This window comes from Martes martes (assembly GCF_963455335.1).
Source record: "Martes martes genome assembly, chromosome: 10".
Lineage (NCBI taxonomy): Eukaryota > Metazoa > Chordata > Mammalia > Carnivora > Mustelidae > Martes > Martes martes.
In genome coordinates, this window is record NC_137898.1 from 30,068,646 (window position 1) to 30,083,730 (window position 15,085).

General features: G+C 49.7%; 1 protein-coding gene across 1 annotated transcript; it reads left to right on the top strand.

Moving 5' to 3' along the window:
• Positions 1-8,251: 8,251 nt before the first annotated feature.
• On the top strand, positions 8,252-10,339 carry LOC308351258 (uncharacterized protein C11orf91 homolog; the record flags this gene model as incomplete). Its single annotated transcript, XM_080816778.1, has 2 exons — positions 8,252-8,741; positions 10,082-10,339. The coding sequence occupies 2 exons, from the start codon at positions 8,252-8,254 to the stop codon at positions 10,165-10,167; spliced, it is 576 nt and encodes a 191-aa protein (XP_080672904.1). The 3' UTR covers positions 10,168-10,339.
• Positions 10,340-15,085: the final 4,746 nt, after the last annotated feature.

The following is a 15,085-nucleotide window of genomic DNA, read 5'->3' on the forward strand; positions in this document are numbered from 1 at the left end:
TCTCTGCCACGAATTGGCTAGGTCTCTAGACAAGTTTTTGGACCTTCTCTGAACTCTGGCTTCCTGCCCCTAGCAGGAAGGCTTGTAATCTCCCATTTGTAAAGTGTCTGGCAGGAAGTGGGCTATAATAAAAACACAGGTTACACGGAGTCCAGAGTCTGGGGTGGTTAAATGAAAGAAATCTGAGAATCTCCAGTGAACACATTGTTGCATTCCCTCCACTGGCTTTGGCAGAAGTAGAAAATGACCAGAGATCTTATTTTCACATTGCTTAATACAGGTTTGTGCACCCTAAGATTCTTGTTGAATCTAAAGCTTCCTATTTATACACACATTATTTTGGAGTAAAGTAGATAATCACAGAACTTCTAGCTGGGTAGCTACGAGGCTCCGTTGCGGCTAAGGATGCTCTCCTTTCCCCAGCAGCCATGTAGGTCCACAGCCTCTGGGAGAGGAGGAGCAGCAGGGTCGGGGGATACGGAGACAGCACAGACCCTGCACGGTGCAGGTGCACTGAACTGGGAAACACAGTTCCTATACTGTGCAGTGAGGACCTTCATCTCTGTGATCGGCTTCCCTGAGGGTGCTGCTATCCCCATCCTCGCCGTCCTTGGCTCTCTGCAAGCTTAGCCGACCCCACTAGGTCGATCCCATAAACAGACCATACTCACACTGGCTCAACTAACGCCACCCAATCTGGCTGCAGGTTTTATATATGTCAGGCAACCTACAATGTCAATGCTGATAAGATGCAGTGGCCCTCCATGGGCGCCTGGGTGGCTCAGTGGGTTAAAGCCCCTGCCTTAGGCTCAGGTCATGATCCTAGCGTTCTGGGATCGAACCCTGCATCGGGCTCTCTGCTCAGCGGGGAGCCTGCTTCCTCCCTTCTCTCTCTCTGCCTGCCTCTCTGCCTACTTGTGATCTGTCAAATAAATAAAAAAATAAAATATTAAAAAAAAAAAAGATGCAGTGGCCCTCCAAAGCAAACAGCTCTCGTGCATTGGTGTGACATGGTGTTATGCCAGAAGTGGAACTGAGAGTTCGTAAACTCTACTGCTCTAGACAAAATGGGACGGCACTGAATTTTCAACCCTGGAGTGTCGTGGTCACAACTTGAGGGTTTACCGTGTGCTAGGCACTATGCCAAACACTATGTGTACGAGTTCGCTTAATTTTTCTCGGTAACTATGACTAGTATTGACTGTCTATCCCCAGAGTCAGGTCCATCTGCACCGTATGTCCCTCTGTTCTTTTTGGGTGCTTGAATTAGTTTGAGAAAGTTTCTGTTCTTTGCAGCCAAATATCCCTCACCAAGACATCTACAAGTGAAAAGGGTTAACTGAGAGTTGCTAACTAAACCACCCTCCTCCTGGAGCTATGGGGAGCAGATAAAAACACACTAAAGATTGGGATGGAAATAACACGTGTATAAGAGGTGAATAATGTAGCTTTGGCCCTTTTTCAAGAGGTGGGTTAACAATAAAATCCCACTGCAACAGTCCTTAAAGGCAGTACCTCTGCAGCATGGTTCTAGAAGGGTCTGTTTCCTGGCCCCCGAGACCGACTAGCCGGAGGCTTTGAACTTACTATGTCACCACCCAAGCCTCTGTGTCATCACCAGCTGTAACCATGGCACCTATCCTCATGAACGTTGGACTTTCAGCCTCCCAGCCTCTGTTGCCCCCTCCTTCTGGTAGCAGGAGCATACTCACCTTTTAGGGAATTCCTTCTACTCTGTAAGTGCGGTGTTGCTGGGATTGTTAGTAAAAGTAGCCTACCCTCCTCCAGCCAAAAGTTGGGCATGTTCTCACCTGGAATTTAAGTCTCCAGTGGAGTTCTGCAAGGACTGAAAAAAAATGTTTGTGGTTGAAGGTGTGAGCCCTATAGGAAGCCTACAAGTAACAGACAGCCCCACTTAGAGTAGCTTAATCAGATTTCCTTGCATAAACAGTCTGCAGGTAAGCGGCTGGCATCAGGTCAGCTGCTCAACAATGTCTGGGCTTCCCTCCTGATCACAAAGTGATTGCAGAAGTTCCAGCATTGCATCCAAGTTCAGGGCAGGAAGAGGAGATCAAGGGAAAGCTTCAGTTGTTTTTATTACTCTTATCAAGAAGAGTACAATCTTCCCCAGAAATCTCCCAGCTATCTGGCTGGAACTGTGTCTCATGGCCATGCCTACCTGAAAAGAGGACCACACTGAACAAGCTATTGATCCCCCTGCTTCCTGACCCTGAAGTTGCCTTGCTTTTTGCTCCTCCTAAACCTAATTCTTAAGCTTTCAAGTCCACGACCTCTCTCATAGCCCTCCGTGTAAATTATCAGCGTCAACTTCTGTTGCTTGTGCTCAGAAAATTCTAACAGCCCTACCCTCTAAGTTTTGCTGTCAGGATGACAAGAGAACTCAGAATAGTAAGCGGTCAGTAAGTGTTAGCCACGACGATTTTACCCAAGGTTGCTCAGCTCGGTGGAGCTGGTCAACCTTCCAAGCCCCTGTATGCTCCATTCCACTAAATTGCCTCTCAGGCTCCAGTTTATTAAACAATTTGCTCACTCTGCAAGTACAGAGGGACATGTCGACCCAGGGTAAAAGAATAAGGGCTGAACTGTATTTTCTAGAAACTTTTATAAGTAGTGGGCATTGTGAAGGCAAGTGGGCATGCCTGGCCCCCAGGTCCGGACCAACACAATGGTTAATTCAGATGAGTAATAAAGGAGAGGCTGTTCCCGGAATAGCTGGTCCCTTGAATTGTGGTACAGGCAACTTCCAAGCAGAGCCAGGCCCCTGCCAGGAAGAGGACAGGGGCCAGATGCCCCGTTGTGACCCTGCCCTGAGGGCTGGGGGCCCGTGGGGAGGCCGGAGGAGGTGCCAGTGGGGTCTACCCTCCTATTTAGAATGCCAGCTCTGGTGCTAACCAGCCACAGGCCCTCAGACGAGGTGCTTAACCTTCCATGCCTCAGTTTCTCATCTGGAAAATGGGGATAATAACACCTAGTGCTTGGTCATTAAGAAGATTAATGGAGTTAAGACAAGTGCGTGACATGCAGCAGCCTCGCTTGGTGAGTTTGCTATCACTGTCCTTGGTGGGACAACCAAGCTGTGGTTTCCCGGGTTTAGGCCTTGCTAAATTATCCAGAGTGGGTTTGGTTAAAAGTGACATTAGAAATGACATCCCCCCTTCCCCGCTCCATTTTCCTCATCAGTTTACCAGGGCTTAATGGTAAACTAAAGAATCCACCCACAACTGTATTATCACAATAGCTGGTCTTTATTGAGCACCTACTATATGTCCCAGGTACTGCTTATTCATATCTTCATCAAACACACCAACCCTGGGGCATCGATGTCATCTTCATTTTATCCACCAGAAAATGGAAGTTCAGAGAGCTGACATGATCTCCCCCAACTCACAGAGTCGTGGGTTCAAGCCTCTATTCTGGCTGCAATAACAAAATACCATAGACCGGGGGCCTTGAGCAACAGACATTTATTTCTCACAGGTCTGGAGGGTGGAAAGTGCAAGCTCAAGTCTCTAGCATGTTCAGTGTCAGGTGAAAACTCACTTCCAGGTTCACAGACGTCCATCTTCTTCCTGTGTCCTCACAAGGCAGTTGGGGCAAAGGAGACCTCCGGGGCGCCTCTTCTGAGGGCACTAATCCCCTTCATGGGGGCTCCATCCTCATGAGCTCATCACCTCCCAAAGACCCCACCTCCTAACCCCTTCCTCTTGGGGGTAGGATATCAACATAGAGATTTGAGGGGACGCAAACATGCACTCCATCACAACCCTGTTGTACTCCGAGCCACAAGCACTACACGTCCCAAAAAGACATCCGGAGCCACCACGGGCTTGGCAAATCACCGTGCGCCTGTAAAGGGGCCGGGCCCCTGGGCAGGATGAGACCACCAGCCGTGCGTCTAGATGCAGAGCTAAGGTGCTGAAGGGCAGTGGGAGGCCCAGGGGAGCAAACCCAGAAGAAGCTTTCTTATCTCCAGCAGGCTATGATGAGGGAACAAGGCTTGGGCAAGGGGAAATTGTAAACCCCAACCGCCATGAGAGAGTTCAAGTCAGTGTTGGAAGAAAGCCCCACCCCACGGTGTCACCTGTCTTAACGGCGACATGCCAGCCCCCCTTCTCCTGAGATGGGAGATAGATGAGTCTCGAGAGAGCACCAGGCCTGTCTTTGGCCCACTCTCCTCTGTGCCAGTAAAGGCCCTTCCCCTGTGGACGAGGCCTGAGGTTTTCCCACCGGGCCTGGCCCTGGAGAGCTGAGCTCAGTTCAGAGGTTCAGTCCTGGCAAACCCACCTGGTTTCTTTTCTTTCTTTTTTTTAAGATTTTATTTATTTATTTGACACACAGAGAGAGAAATCACAAGTAGGCAGAGAGGCAGGCAGAGATAGAGGGGGAAGCAGGCTCCCTGCTGAGCAGAGAGCCTGATGTGGGGCTCGATCCCAGGACCCTGGGATCATGACCTGAGCCGAATGCAAAGGCTTAACCCACTGAACCACCCAGGCACCCACCCACCTGATTTTCAGACCTAGAGCCACGTCCTCCAACAGACCTGTATCTGCGAAGAAGGACCTGGATGAGTATCTCTCGCAGCTGGTTCCAAGTGCAGGCATGGAGCTTGGGTGTCGGAAATCGAATCCCTTCGGCCCCAACAGGCTGGCACTTAATGGGGAATTTGAGTAGCGAGGCAAGTGCTGCAAGAGCTTTTGAGCCCAGGGGGGGAAAGAAAGTTTCTATTTAAAACATGTAAAAACAAACAAACAAACAAACAAAAATGTAAGCCTGCTCTGCGTTTTCATTACCAACTTGACATTACCAGACACTTGTTTGCAGAACAAATTTGTAGGGTTTTGCGTTAACCACTGCGGTTTGTTAGCATCCCATAAGGACTTCACCTCACCGGGATTTGCCTCAGTGCGTGCTCATTGTAGCATTTTTCCGTTGTGTAGTTGTTAGAGGAAACCGTCTTTCTTTTAATCTACCACTTGTAACATCAGGACTGTTTTATAATTAGGCCACCCAGGATAAACACTGTTCAGATTACCCTGAAGTTAGGGCAAAAAGTCTGTAAGCTCTTTCTCTTTGAATGGATATATGTGAACAAAAATGTGATTAGATTACATCATTTAAAAAACATACTGCAAAATCACTTTCCCTTCTAAGGCTCTTTAATATATAATAAGAGTTAACATCACTGAGTATGTTCTGTGGCCAGGTACTTAGACGGCCTCATTTTACTCTTGCCAATTTAATGAGGAAGTACATTGCTATTCTCATTGTACAGATTAAAAAACCGAGGTTCCGAAAGGTTCATCCACACAGCTCAGTACATAGTAGATCCAGGAGTTGGTCCCAGGTCTGAGTCCAAAACTGGTTCTTACCACTACTGTGGTTCTGTAGCAGTAGGAAAAAAATCTTTTCCTCTACCCTCTTAGGTTCAGTAGCTGGGTCATGTGGATTAAACCAACAAAAGACAGATTAACAGTAGATGAAATTTATTTTGCATGCACATGGGGCCTCACAGAAAAGGTGTGAAAACCCAAAGAAACATTTGGGCTTGAAAGCTGATAAGCCATTCTAACAAAAGGTGATAAAATTGTAGACAAGGGACAAGACAAAGAAAAAGAGGGTTGGTCTTCTAGAAGTCATAAATTGTGGGAAGGTGGATACATGGGGGAAACTCACTGAAGATTAGGGTTGTGTAATAAAATTAGTTTATTCAGACTCAAGTCAGTGCCATCTCCAGTGAGAATTATCATCTCTTTTTCCTGGTATGGAAGTGGGAAGCAGAAACCTTCACAAAGGGAAATTGATATTACCCTCACCAAAGGAAATTTATACCCTGCTTTTAGGCAGAAAGGGAGAGGACAGAACTTCTCCTGTGTCTGTCTTTCTCAGTTGCCTTCAACTTATAATAATTTGTATCCCAAAGTGGCATATTTTGGCGTGCTATATTCTGGGTCCCTCAGTTCCCCAAACACATAACACTGTTTTAAAAGTTCTCAAATAGGAACACCTGGATGGTGCAGTCAGTTAAGCACCCAGCTCTTGGTTTTGACTCAGGTCACGATCTCAGGGTCGTGAGATGGAGCCCCATGTCAGGCTTGGCACAGAGTCTGTTGGAGACACTCCCTCCCACTCTGTCCCTCCCCCCCCTCCTCAAATAAACAAATACATCTTTTTTTAAAAGTTCTCAAATATTTCTTGAGTTCTATTATATGCTCAACATCAGAAGGCTGAATTCTTGCCCTCGAGGAGCTGGCAGCTAAGCACGGGAAGACAAACCTGCTCAGCTTCAGACAAGCCCCTCAGTGGGGACAGCTGCTCTTTACACTTGGACAGAGTTTCTAAGTTTCCAAGTAAGTCACACACATCATTCTGTCTTCTGTTGGATCATCACAAACAACTGTAAGAGGTAGCCTGTTTCTGTTATTTTTATTTTAAAGGAAACCCTCTTAGACGTCAAGCAACTTACCCAAAGATATCCAGCTTGGACATCTGAGTGCCCACTGTTCTATTTATGTTACAGAATTTTTGTCCCCTTAGTGCCTGCGGTTCTTGGTCATGCCTCTTGGAAGAATGAAGAGGTAGACCAGACGAAGAGTGGTGGGCAACAAAGCAAAGTTCATTGAGCAAGAGTATTAAGCTCCCAGAAAGGGAAGAGAGCGTGAGTGGGTTACTCCCAGAATGCGTAAGTTTAGGGGTTTCTATGAGCTCTTCCATGGAGCTGTCTTAAGCAGTCAGGGTGTGCTGAGTCGTGCCAACCAGGGCTTTAGTCAGATATCTGCCTACTTATTGGGTTAATGTCTCTGTGCGGATGGTCTTTTTTTGCCGACATCTGTGGGTGTGTCTTAACTGTCCCTTGCCTCTGATATTGCCAAATGCTTTGTGGTTAATTGTCTTATTTAAGGACGTTTTGCAGAGGTCATTTCTGCAAAGGCTGAAAAGCAAAATGTTAGTGTGGTCCTTTCTAAGCTGCAAAACAGGCCATCAGTGCTGTTTTATTTTAGCTGTTCTGACTCCATATTTCCTTGTTGGGACCCTGGTCCTGACTATCTAACTGTCCAGGTCACTCCTAACATCTGTACACACATACACATACATACATGTACATACACACACAGAGACCCCTATATGAACCATATGTATACAGCCAATGCATATATGCAGCATTTGCCAGTGGAGCTTCTACTGACTCAGATCTTGGCTGGCCCCCACCCACCTTTGTCCATTTACACCAATAATCACTAGGGGGAGGCTTTCAAGGAAATTTATTCCCCCTCAGTCTGTGGCTAATAACACAGGCTACTCAGGTAAAATGAGCAGAACAAGCCTCTTGGACAGTATGTACAGGTTCCTCTTAAAGAATGGGTAAGCTATTCGAGGTGGGTTCAGCAGGATTTTTTTGGTGGCTTGTTTCCTGTTAGCGCCTAATAATGTGTCCGGAAAAGAACTAAAGTAAACTGCATTTCATTAAAGACATTCTACTTCAGATCTATTACAAATTCATACCAGGGTCCCATTCTCTAGAATCTTTCACAACACTGGGAAATTTGGCAGAAACATGCATTGGCTCTAACAGCCGATCCCTATCAACCTCTTCCCCTTTGCCTCCTGTTGTAGAGGATGAAAATTCATCTCCCCAGATACATTGCGGCGAGAGGTGCTAAGGCTGTGGCAGGGGGCGGGTTTCTAGGAAATATTTTTCTCCCTGTGAAAGGAAAGGAAGACTAGAAAATGTATTCTTGCAGTTCTGGCCAGCTCCCTGCTTCCTGTTCTTGTCTGAGGTTCTGTGGGGAAGGGAGATGTGAGATGGGAGGTGGGGCCAGGGGCGCAACAGCAGGGGAGCGAGGCCTGTGGAAATGTAGGGGCGTTGGGAAGAGTCGAGGGGCGGGACCTGATCGGAGGCTGGAGGACAGCGGATGTGGGGCAATCGCCGAGCGTAGCGGAAAACCAGGGATGCGGATAGGGCGGACGAGGGTGTGCCTGCAAGACTCCCAGATCTGCTCTCGCCACCTTCTCCCACTGTAAGGACTCGGCCAGCCGTCAATGGGCGGGGCACGTTCTGGGGCGTGGCCGGTCGGACCTTAGAACTCCGCCCGTTCGGGGCGGGGCTGGCCGAAAGGGCGGGGCCGCGCTCCGTCGGGGCGTGGCCTGTAGAACCTCAGAATCCGGGCGACTCGGGGCTGAGGCGCGCGTCTCCGGGCGCGGGGTTCCTCCCACGCAGCCTCCCATTCAAAAGATGCCGAAGGGGCGGCGCGGCAGCCAGAGCCCTACCATGAGCCAGCGGCCGGCCCCGCCCCTCTACTTCCCTTCCCTCTACGACCGTGGCATCTCCTCGTCCCCGCTCAGCGACTTCAACATCTGGAAGAAGCTCTTCGTGCCGCTGAAGGCGGGCGGGGCGGCGGCGGGCGGGGCGGTGGCGGGGCGGCCCCTGCCCCAGGCAGCCCAGCTTCCGGCGCCCCCGCCGCCGCCACCGGGCCTGGGGCCTCCCAGCGAGCGCCCCTGGCCCCCGCCCTGGCCCTCCGGCCTGGCCTCCATCCCCTACGAGCCTCTGCGCTTCTTCTATTCGCCACCGCCGGGGCCCGAGGTGGCCTCGCCACTGGCCCCTGGCCCCACGACCCCCCGGGTCGCCTCCGCCTCCCACCCCGAGGAGTTGTGCGAGCTGGAGATCCGGATTAAGGAGCTGGAGCTGCTCACCATCACTGGGGACGGCTTCGACTCTCAGCGCTGTGCGTGACCTTGCCCGAGTCCCCTCTTAGCCCGCCTTGGCTCGCTCCTTGGCTCCCTCCTTGGCTCCAAGCCTTCCTAAACCTCTCCCCCGCAGTGTGGCCTCCGGCCCAAACTCCAGCCCCCAGGAAGCCCAGATTCCAGATCAACTCCTCCAGCACCCAGCCACACCTCCCAGCGCCCCGACGCCCCCATCCTGGATTTCAACCGATGTCTTCCCTCACCACAGTCAGGATTTCATGAACACTTTTGGCCCAAAACTCCACCCTCCTTCCATCCTGAGCCCGTTTGGTAATCTGGACTCTGAACCTCCAAACTTAGAACTCAAACCACCACAGCCCCCATCCTGCACTTTAAACTTTTACACCGTGACACCACTCCCCGCACCGTGGTAGTAATATTACCATCACCCACCACACACACCCTCCCTACCTCTACAGACCTGAGCTTTAGTGTTTATCTTCAACTTCGGTCCTGATTGGGAGGAGGTGGAAGCAAAGGTCAGTTGGTGTGTCTGTAGGGAGACACTCCAGCCTAGGTCTGTAGATGGGAATTGTTTGAGACCCAGGAAGCCCAAGGACAGATCATCTAGGGGCTTTGGGGCCCTCCACTTCTCAGTGCTGGAAGGAAACCTCCCTGTGAACCCTGGCCTTGATCCTGGAAGCTGTCTCACCGGGGTCCTGAGCTCTGCCCTCTGATTGCAGGTTTAAAGTCTTAGGGATCTGGACCAGGGCAGACCAGGTGGGCTGATATGGGCAGGATTCCTTTAGCTTGCAAGCTAACTGATCCTTCCCATTGGAGGGTAAAGTTAAGTCTGATTCTACTCCCATAAGGACCTATCACACTGTGGAATATTCAGTAGCCATAGGCTGTTCTGCAGACTTTGTCTTCCCATCACCTGTTCTAAGGCTTATAGTATACCAATGGAGGAGGGGATATTGCTCTAGAAAGACCATCCCCACTATTGTAAAACAAAACAAAACAAAACAAAAACGACAGGTTAAATTGGCTCCTCTGCCATACAGGGAAGGGGAGTTTGACATAACCTAAATGTTTAGGTTAATGTGACCATGAGAATGGTCCCCAACTCATCAGGCATCCCCTGTAAGGTCCTTTCCCCCACAGCCATGGAAAGAATTCCTAGGCTTGTCTAAGTCCTGGATTTCTTTACTACATATTCTCCACTTAAACATGTTTTGTCTGTTAGGGTTTTTTTTTTCCTACCCATGTTGGGTTTGGGGTTCATGCAGGGAACACACAACTGCTTCCTGGAAGTTTACTTTGGAAGTGTTAGAAAAGCCCTTATCTTTACTACAGTTGTGTTTGTTTTGCTCTCCTGCAGATAAATTCTTGAAGGCACTGAAAGATGAAAAGTTACAAGGACTGAAGACAAGGCAGCCTGGAAAGAAGTCGGCCTCTCTCTCCTGAGGAGCTGCCCACCAGAGCCTGGGCAGCCGCCTCCTTAGGTGTTAGTGCTTAGATAATGTGTCCCGTTTGTTGTCATTTCAAAGATCGTTATTTTCTGTTCTGTATTTACCGCTGTTCTCACTGCTCCCAGCATGTGCTCCACATACAGTGCCCACTTGTGGGGTAAATCTCATGGTCTGTCTCCTCTCTGTGCTGCTGCTGGGGAAGCTTTCTCACGGGGCCTGGAAGCTGCTGAGACCATAGGAGGGGACACCCAACACTGCCATGTGAAAGGAATTGGGAAAACCCAAGGGCAATATGTATATGGTTTGCTGTTTCCCTGCTTAGAAAGGTTCTTTAAAGCCTGGAACAAACGGTTTGTTCTCAAACAGCTTTAGTCCTGGGAAGTGTTTTAATAGTTTTGGGGCCCAAAAAACTCTGATAACCTGATCAAAGCTATGGTCCTTCCTAGAAAACCACATATTCAAGAAATACCGAGGGCTTGTTATGTGCCCTCCGAGATTCAGGATTGGGAGTGGGAGAGACCTAGACAATAAACACAAGTAAGTAGGTCATAATGCAATATCACCGATGACCTGCCAAGGGATGAACAAAAACAGCAGGGCAAGGTTGCTGAGGAGGGGTCAGAGGAAAGCAGGGTGGCATTTCAAATGTGGTTTCTGGAAGAGATAACATGTAAACAAGGTGTGGAGGAAGTTGGGGGTGATAGCCATGTGACAGCTGGGGGAACGTTCCAGGCACAGGGGGGCCAGGGCAAAGGCTGAAGGTGGGAGCATACGTGGTGTTGGAGGCCCGCAAGAACCCAGGTGGCTGGAGCAGGAAGAGCATGGTAGGGCTGAGTGCAGAGGGTCCTTCCCAGTGGGACTCTGCAAACATGGGACTCTGGGTTCTACTCCAAGTGGAGTATGGAGTAGTTAGAGGGTTTTCAGCGAGTGATCGCATCTGACCTGGGCTGCTAAGGTGGGAATAGACTAAGGCAAGAAGCATGGAAACCAAGTAGGAGGCTTTCATAACAATACAGCTAAGCCAGAAGCAGTGGTGCCGCCCAGTGTGGCCCAGGCCCCGCCGCTCTTTCCCCCTTGCTGGGTCAGAGGTGTCTATCTATGGCCTGCGGGGTACGCACCACTGCCGCCACCCCTGCCGCCAGGTGCTGTCTCTCTGGCCAGAAGGAGCAAGAGTTCCGCAACACAAGCGCACGAATAAAAAAGGAAGTAGTTTAGGAAACAGTGTAACATTTTGACGCTTGGCATCTGGATTCCCCTGTGCCCTCATTCTGCCTGCAGCCACGGTAGATCCTAGCCAAAGAATTTGTGACATTTGGGCTTTCTGCAGAAGAGAACGGAAAGGAGCGACCAGTGAATCTCACGTCTTAGAATAGGAGCGGGAGGCGGTGTTTGGGAGGGGGCGTGGTCAGCTCTGACCAATAGCACCGATCGCCCGGCACCACGTGCCTGAGAGGCCCTCTTCGAGCCGGCAAGGAGGCCTTGGTGTCGGTGACCTTGTGAAGAGTAGTTTTAGCTCAGTGAGGGGGATTTAACGCCTGACCAGAGTCGCTTTTAAGAGAAGGGGGTGGAGGTGAATTGGAGACCGTGGGTGGGGAAGACTCTTGAGAGGCAGTTAGCGGCCTCTTAGAGCAGTAACTGGCAGGGCAAGCGGGGTTGAGAGGTCTTTATTAAGGGAGAAATTACTGCTTGTTTGTGGTCGGGCAGAGGGAGAAAAAGTGATGCTGTAGATGAGGCCTGGCTGGAGTGGTGTCCTCGAGTGGACAAGAGAGGTGGGACCTACTTTACAGTGGAAGGATCGGAGTTAGGTGGAAGCAGAGACGGTTCCTCTGCAATCACAGGCGGTTCCGTCCGTGGTGTGAGCATGCAGATGCCGATAGATGGGGAAATGGGTGCCAGGAACCCCGGTAAGTTGCAGACCTTTGCCCCAAAGTTTGTGCAGCAACCTGTGTGCTTGAGGACGCAAATGCGCATGCCTGCAAGGCCCAGCTGGAAACTGTGAAAGGGGTGCAGGGAGCCAGGTGGAGAGTGGCTAGCTGGGGAGCCTAGGCGGGTGCTGGGGAAAGCAGCTGACCCTGACTTCCCACTGCTTGTTGCCCAGCCAGGAGGGTAACACGCTGCCAGGTCACAGCTCCTGCTTTCTAAATCTTAGCGACGAATTCAGATATTTCCAGAATACAATTCGGACCAAATAAGGGCTGGACAGTCCAGTAGAGTTTGTAAACTCTGCTCTACTCATAGCAGTCCTTTCACCCTGGTCAGGGATTCCAGGCCCTCTCCCCTGCCCAGGAAAAAGGCAGATTCCACCCCCCCTTTTTTTTAATGTTGATTTTTTAAAAAAGATTTTATTTGACAGAGATCACAAGTAGGCAGAGAGGCAGAGAGAGAAGGAAGCAGGCTCCCTGCTGAGCAGAGATGCTGTGTGGGGCTCCATTCCTATCCTATTGCCCGAGGTCGGCTGCTGTTGGAGAAGCTCCCGCCTTTGCTCTGAGAAACTTCTGGCTGGCAAGGCCAGTGAAAGGGGCTGGAGAATTTTAATGAGAGGGTGGGGAAAACCAAGGGCGGTACATCCAGTGGGGGCCTGTTTCCCATTCCCTCTCCAGTCCCAATAGCTCTGGCCTCCTGCTAACCCCTAACCTTACCCCCACTTGAACCCCCCATGTGCACAAGATTGGCCACCTCTGAAGGTGCAGAGGAAGACAATTGATATAAACAATCTCATTGAATCCTCATCATCACCTTGTGGCATAGGCACTACTCTTGGCATGTTTTAGGGAATGAGGGAAGAGAGCTTCCCCCACCACAAAATGGAAGAGACTCTTTGCCAAAGAAAAGGATGTTGGCAGATGAAAATGATAGGAGTCCTGATTGAGAGAAGAACATATGCAAAGAATAATAGCTGAAGGCCTTGCGTGCTGGAGCCAGCTTGAGTAGCTCATGAGCACCAACTGCTAAAATTCTGGAGTTTTGTCAGCTGGTTGTTAAATACAGCCATTATTAAAAATTAAACTGTGTCAACTCACAATTAGACTGTATTTACAACTAAGTTAAAGAATACTCAAAATCCATCACAGCCTATTTTGTTTCATTTTACATTTCCCTATGTTCTTGAGGTGATGTCCATGGCACTGCTATAGCTGGTGGAAATACTATCTAATAGTGTACTAACGTGTATTACTTCCCAAGAATGTCACATTGGCATATGATATTGACCATCGTGAGATTTTTTACACCATGGAAATTGGCGAATGTACAAATCATGTTTGTTCCTGCCCACCTCCACTCCCCCAAAGAGTTGGGTGTTAAACGTTTACTAGCACACCACCAGATAAATGAGAAATAAAAATGCCACTTTGTTCATAACTGAGCTAAAGAGAAAGCTGCTTTGAAGCATTTGAAGTTGGGTTGAAGGTATAAATGAGGTCCCTTTCTTCCTCTGGCCCCATTTGCCCACTCAGCTGCAGACATTGAGGAGGCAGGAAAAACCCTGATCAGTCCTGCCCCCAAGGCAGGCTTTACCTTGAAATAAATAGGCTTTCACGGAGCACGTGGGGACTGACTTTTAAGATGTAGTAAGTCTGCCCACTGGTAATATGGTGCCCAAGGAACGTTCTGGACTCTGGCCAATCAGATTTGTGACTTCTACTTTCGGGTAATTAGGGTATAAGGGAGTACAGAGATAACAGCCTGCAGGTGGGGGACGGAAGTCCCTCCTCTCCAGTGGTAACCGTTTTGAGCAAGATGGAACACGAAACTTGATTAAGCGTGAAAGTAGCTATTTATATCACATCCCTTTCATCCACAGATCTGTTAGTCCTGAGAGAAATAGCAAATTCAAGTGAAATGGGATTTCCATTATTCCATTCCATTTCCTTCTGCTTAATGCAAGTCATTTGGGCCCCACTCTATGGCCGAAGGAGTCAGGCAGGACCCAGCACCTGCAGGAACCTGGTTTCTCAGAACACAAGTGAGATCCAATCACAGCTTTAAAGCTTTCCCTGGAGGTGAACACCACTGGGTGCCTCATGGCTCACTGGCATTTTCAACCGGTGAGTCTGTCTCCAGACATGTGACCTTGAGAAAGTCACCTAACCTCTCTGAGCCTGTTTCCTCATCTGTAAAATGGGGATACTGCTCTCACAGGATGGTTGGGTGGAGGACAAGAAATAAGATGACAGATGTGAGACCGCCCCAGTTGGGAGTCATTATTATTATTTTTTGGTGCATTTAGAACACTGTTCTCACTGTTGGGCTACAGGTGCAAGGAGTGGAGGTGGCTGTGGGCTGTGAGCTGGAAGGAGGCCTGCCTGCAGGGAGGGAGAAACTTTGAGTTTGCAGGGCCCCAAGGGCTCAGTCCTCTCCCAGGGCTCAGTCCTATAAGAAGTGATAAGGAGGTGAGTGGGGCTGGGAGGCAGTTTGGGAAGAGGTTTGAGTCTTTTCTGGAGAGGGCCAACTGCATTTCTCCCAAGCAGCATCATCTGCAGCAAAGCCAAGGGCTGAGCCTCTCTGCAGGTGGGTCCCCCAAGGGAGGGCTGTGGTCACCACCCACCGCTTCCGTCTGTCCACCCCAGGGCGTGGAAATGCAACTAGAGAGGAATCCGGAAATATATCAGTGGGCTGGGTTTCTTTTGGTTGTGGGGAAACAGAGGGCCACTCAAACTAGCTTACTTAAATAATAAGAGGGCTGCCAGGAAGGTTCTCTGATTACAAGCAATAGAAACAAACCTAAGAAAAATGTTTTTAAAAAAAAAAAAAGGACATCCAGGCCTTTAGGAGGAAAGGAATGAGGATGATGCCAGCTCCACGCCAGCCGCCAATCCTTGGAGAGGAAATATGACTGGCCCTCCGCCCCAGACTCCGCGTCCATCTCTGTCCATGTCCCGGAGGGCGGGTGGCCGGGGTCCTGTGCCAGCAGC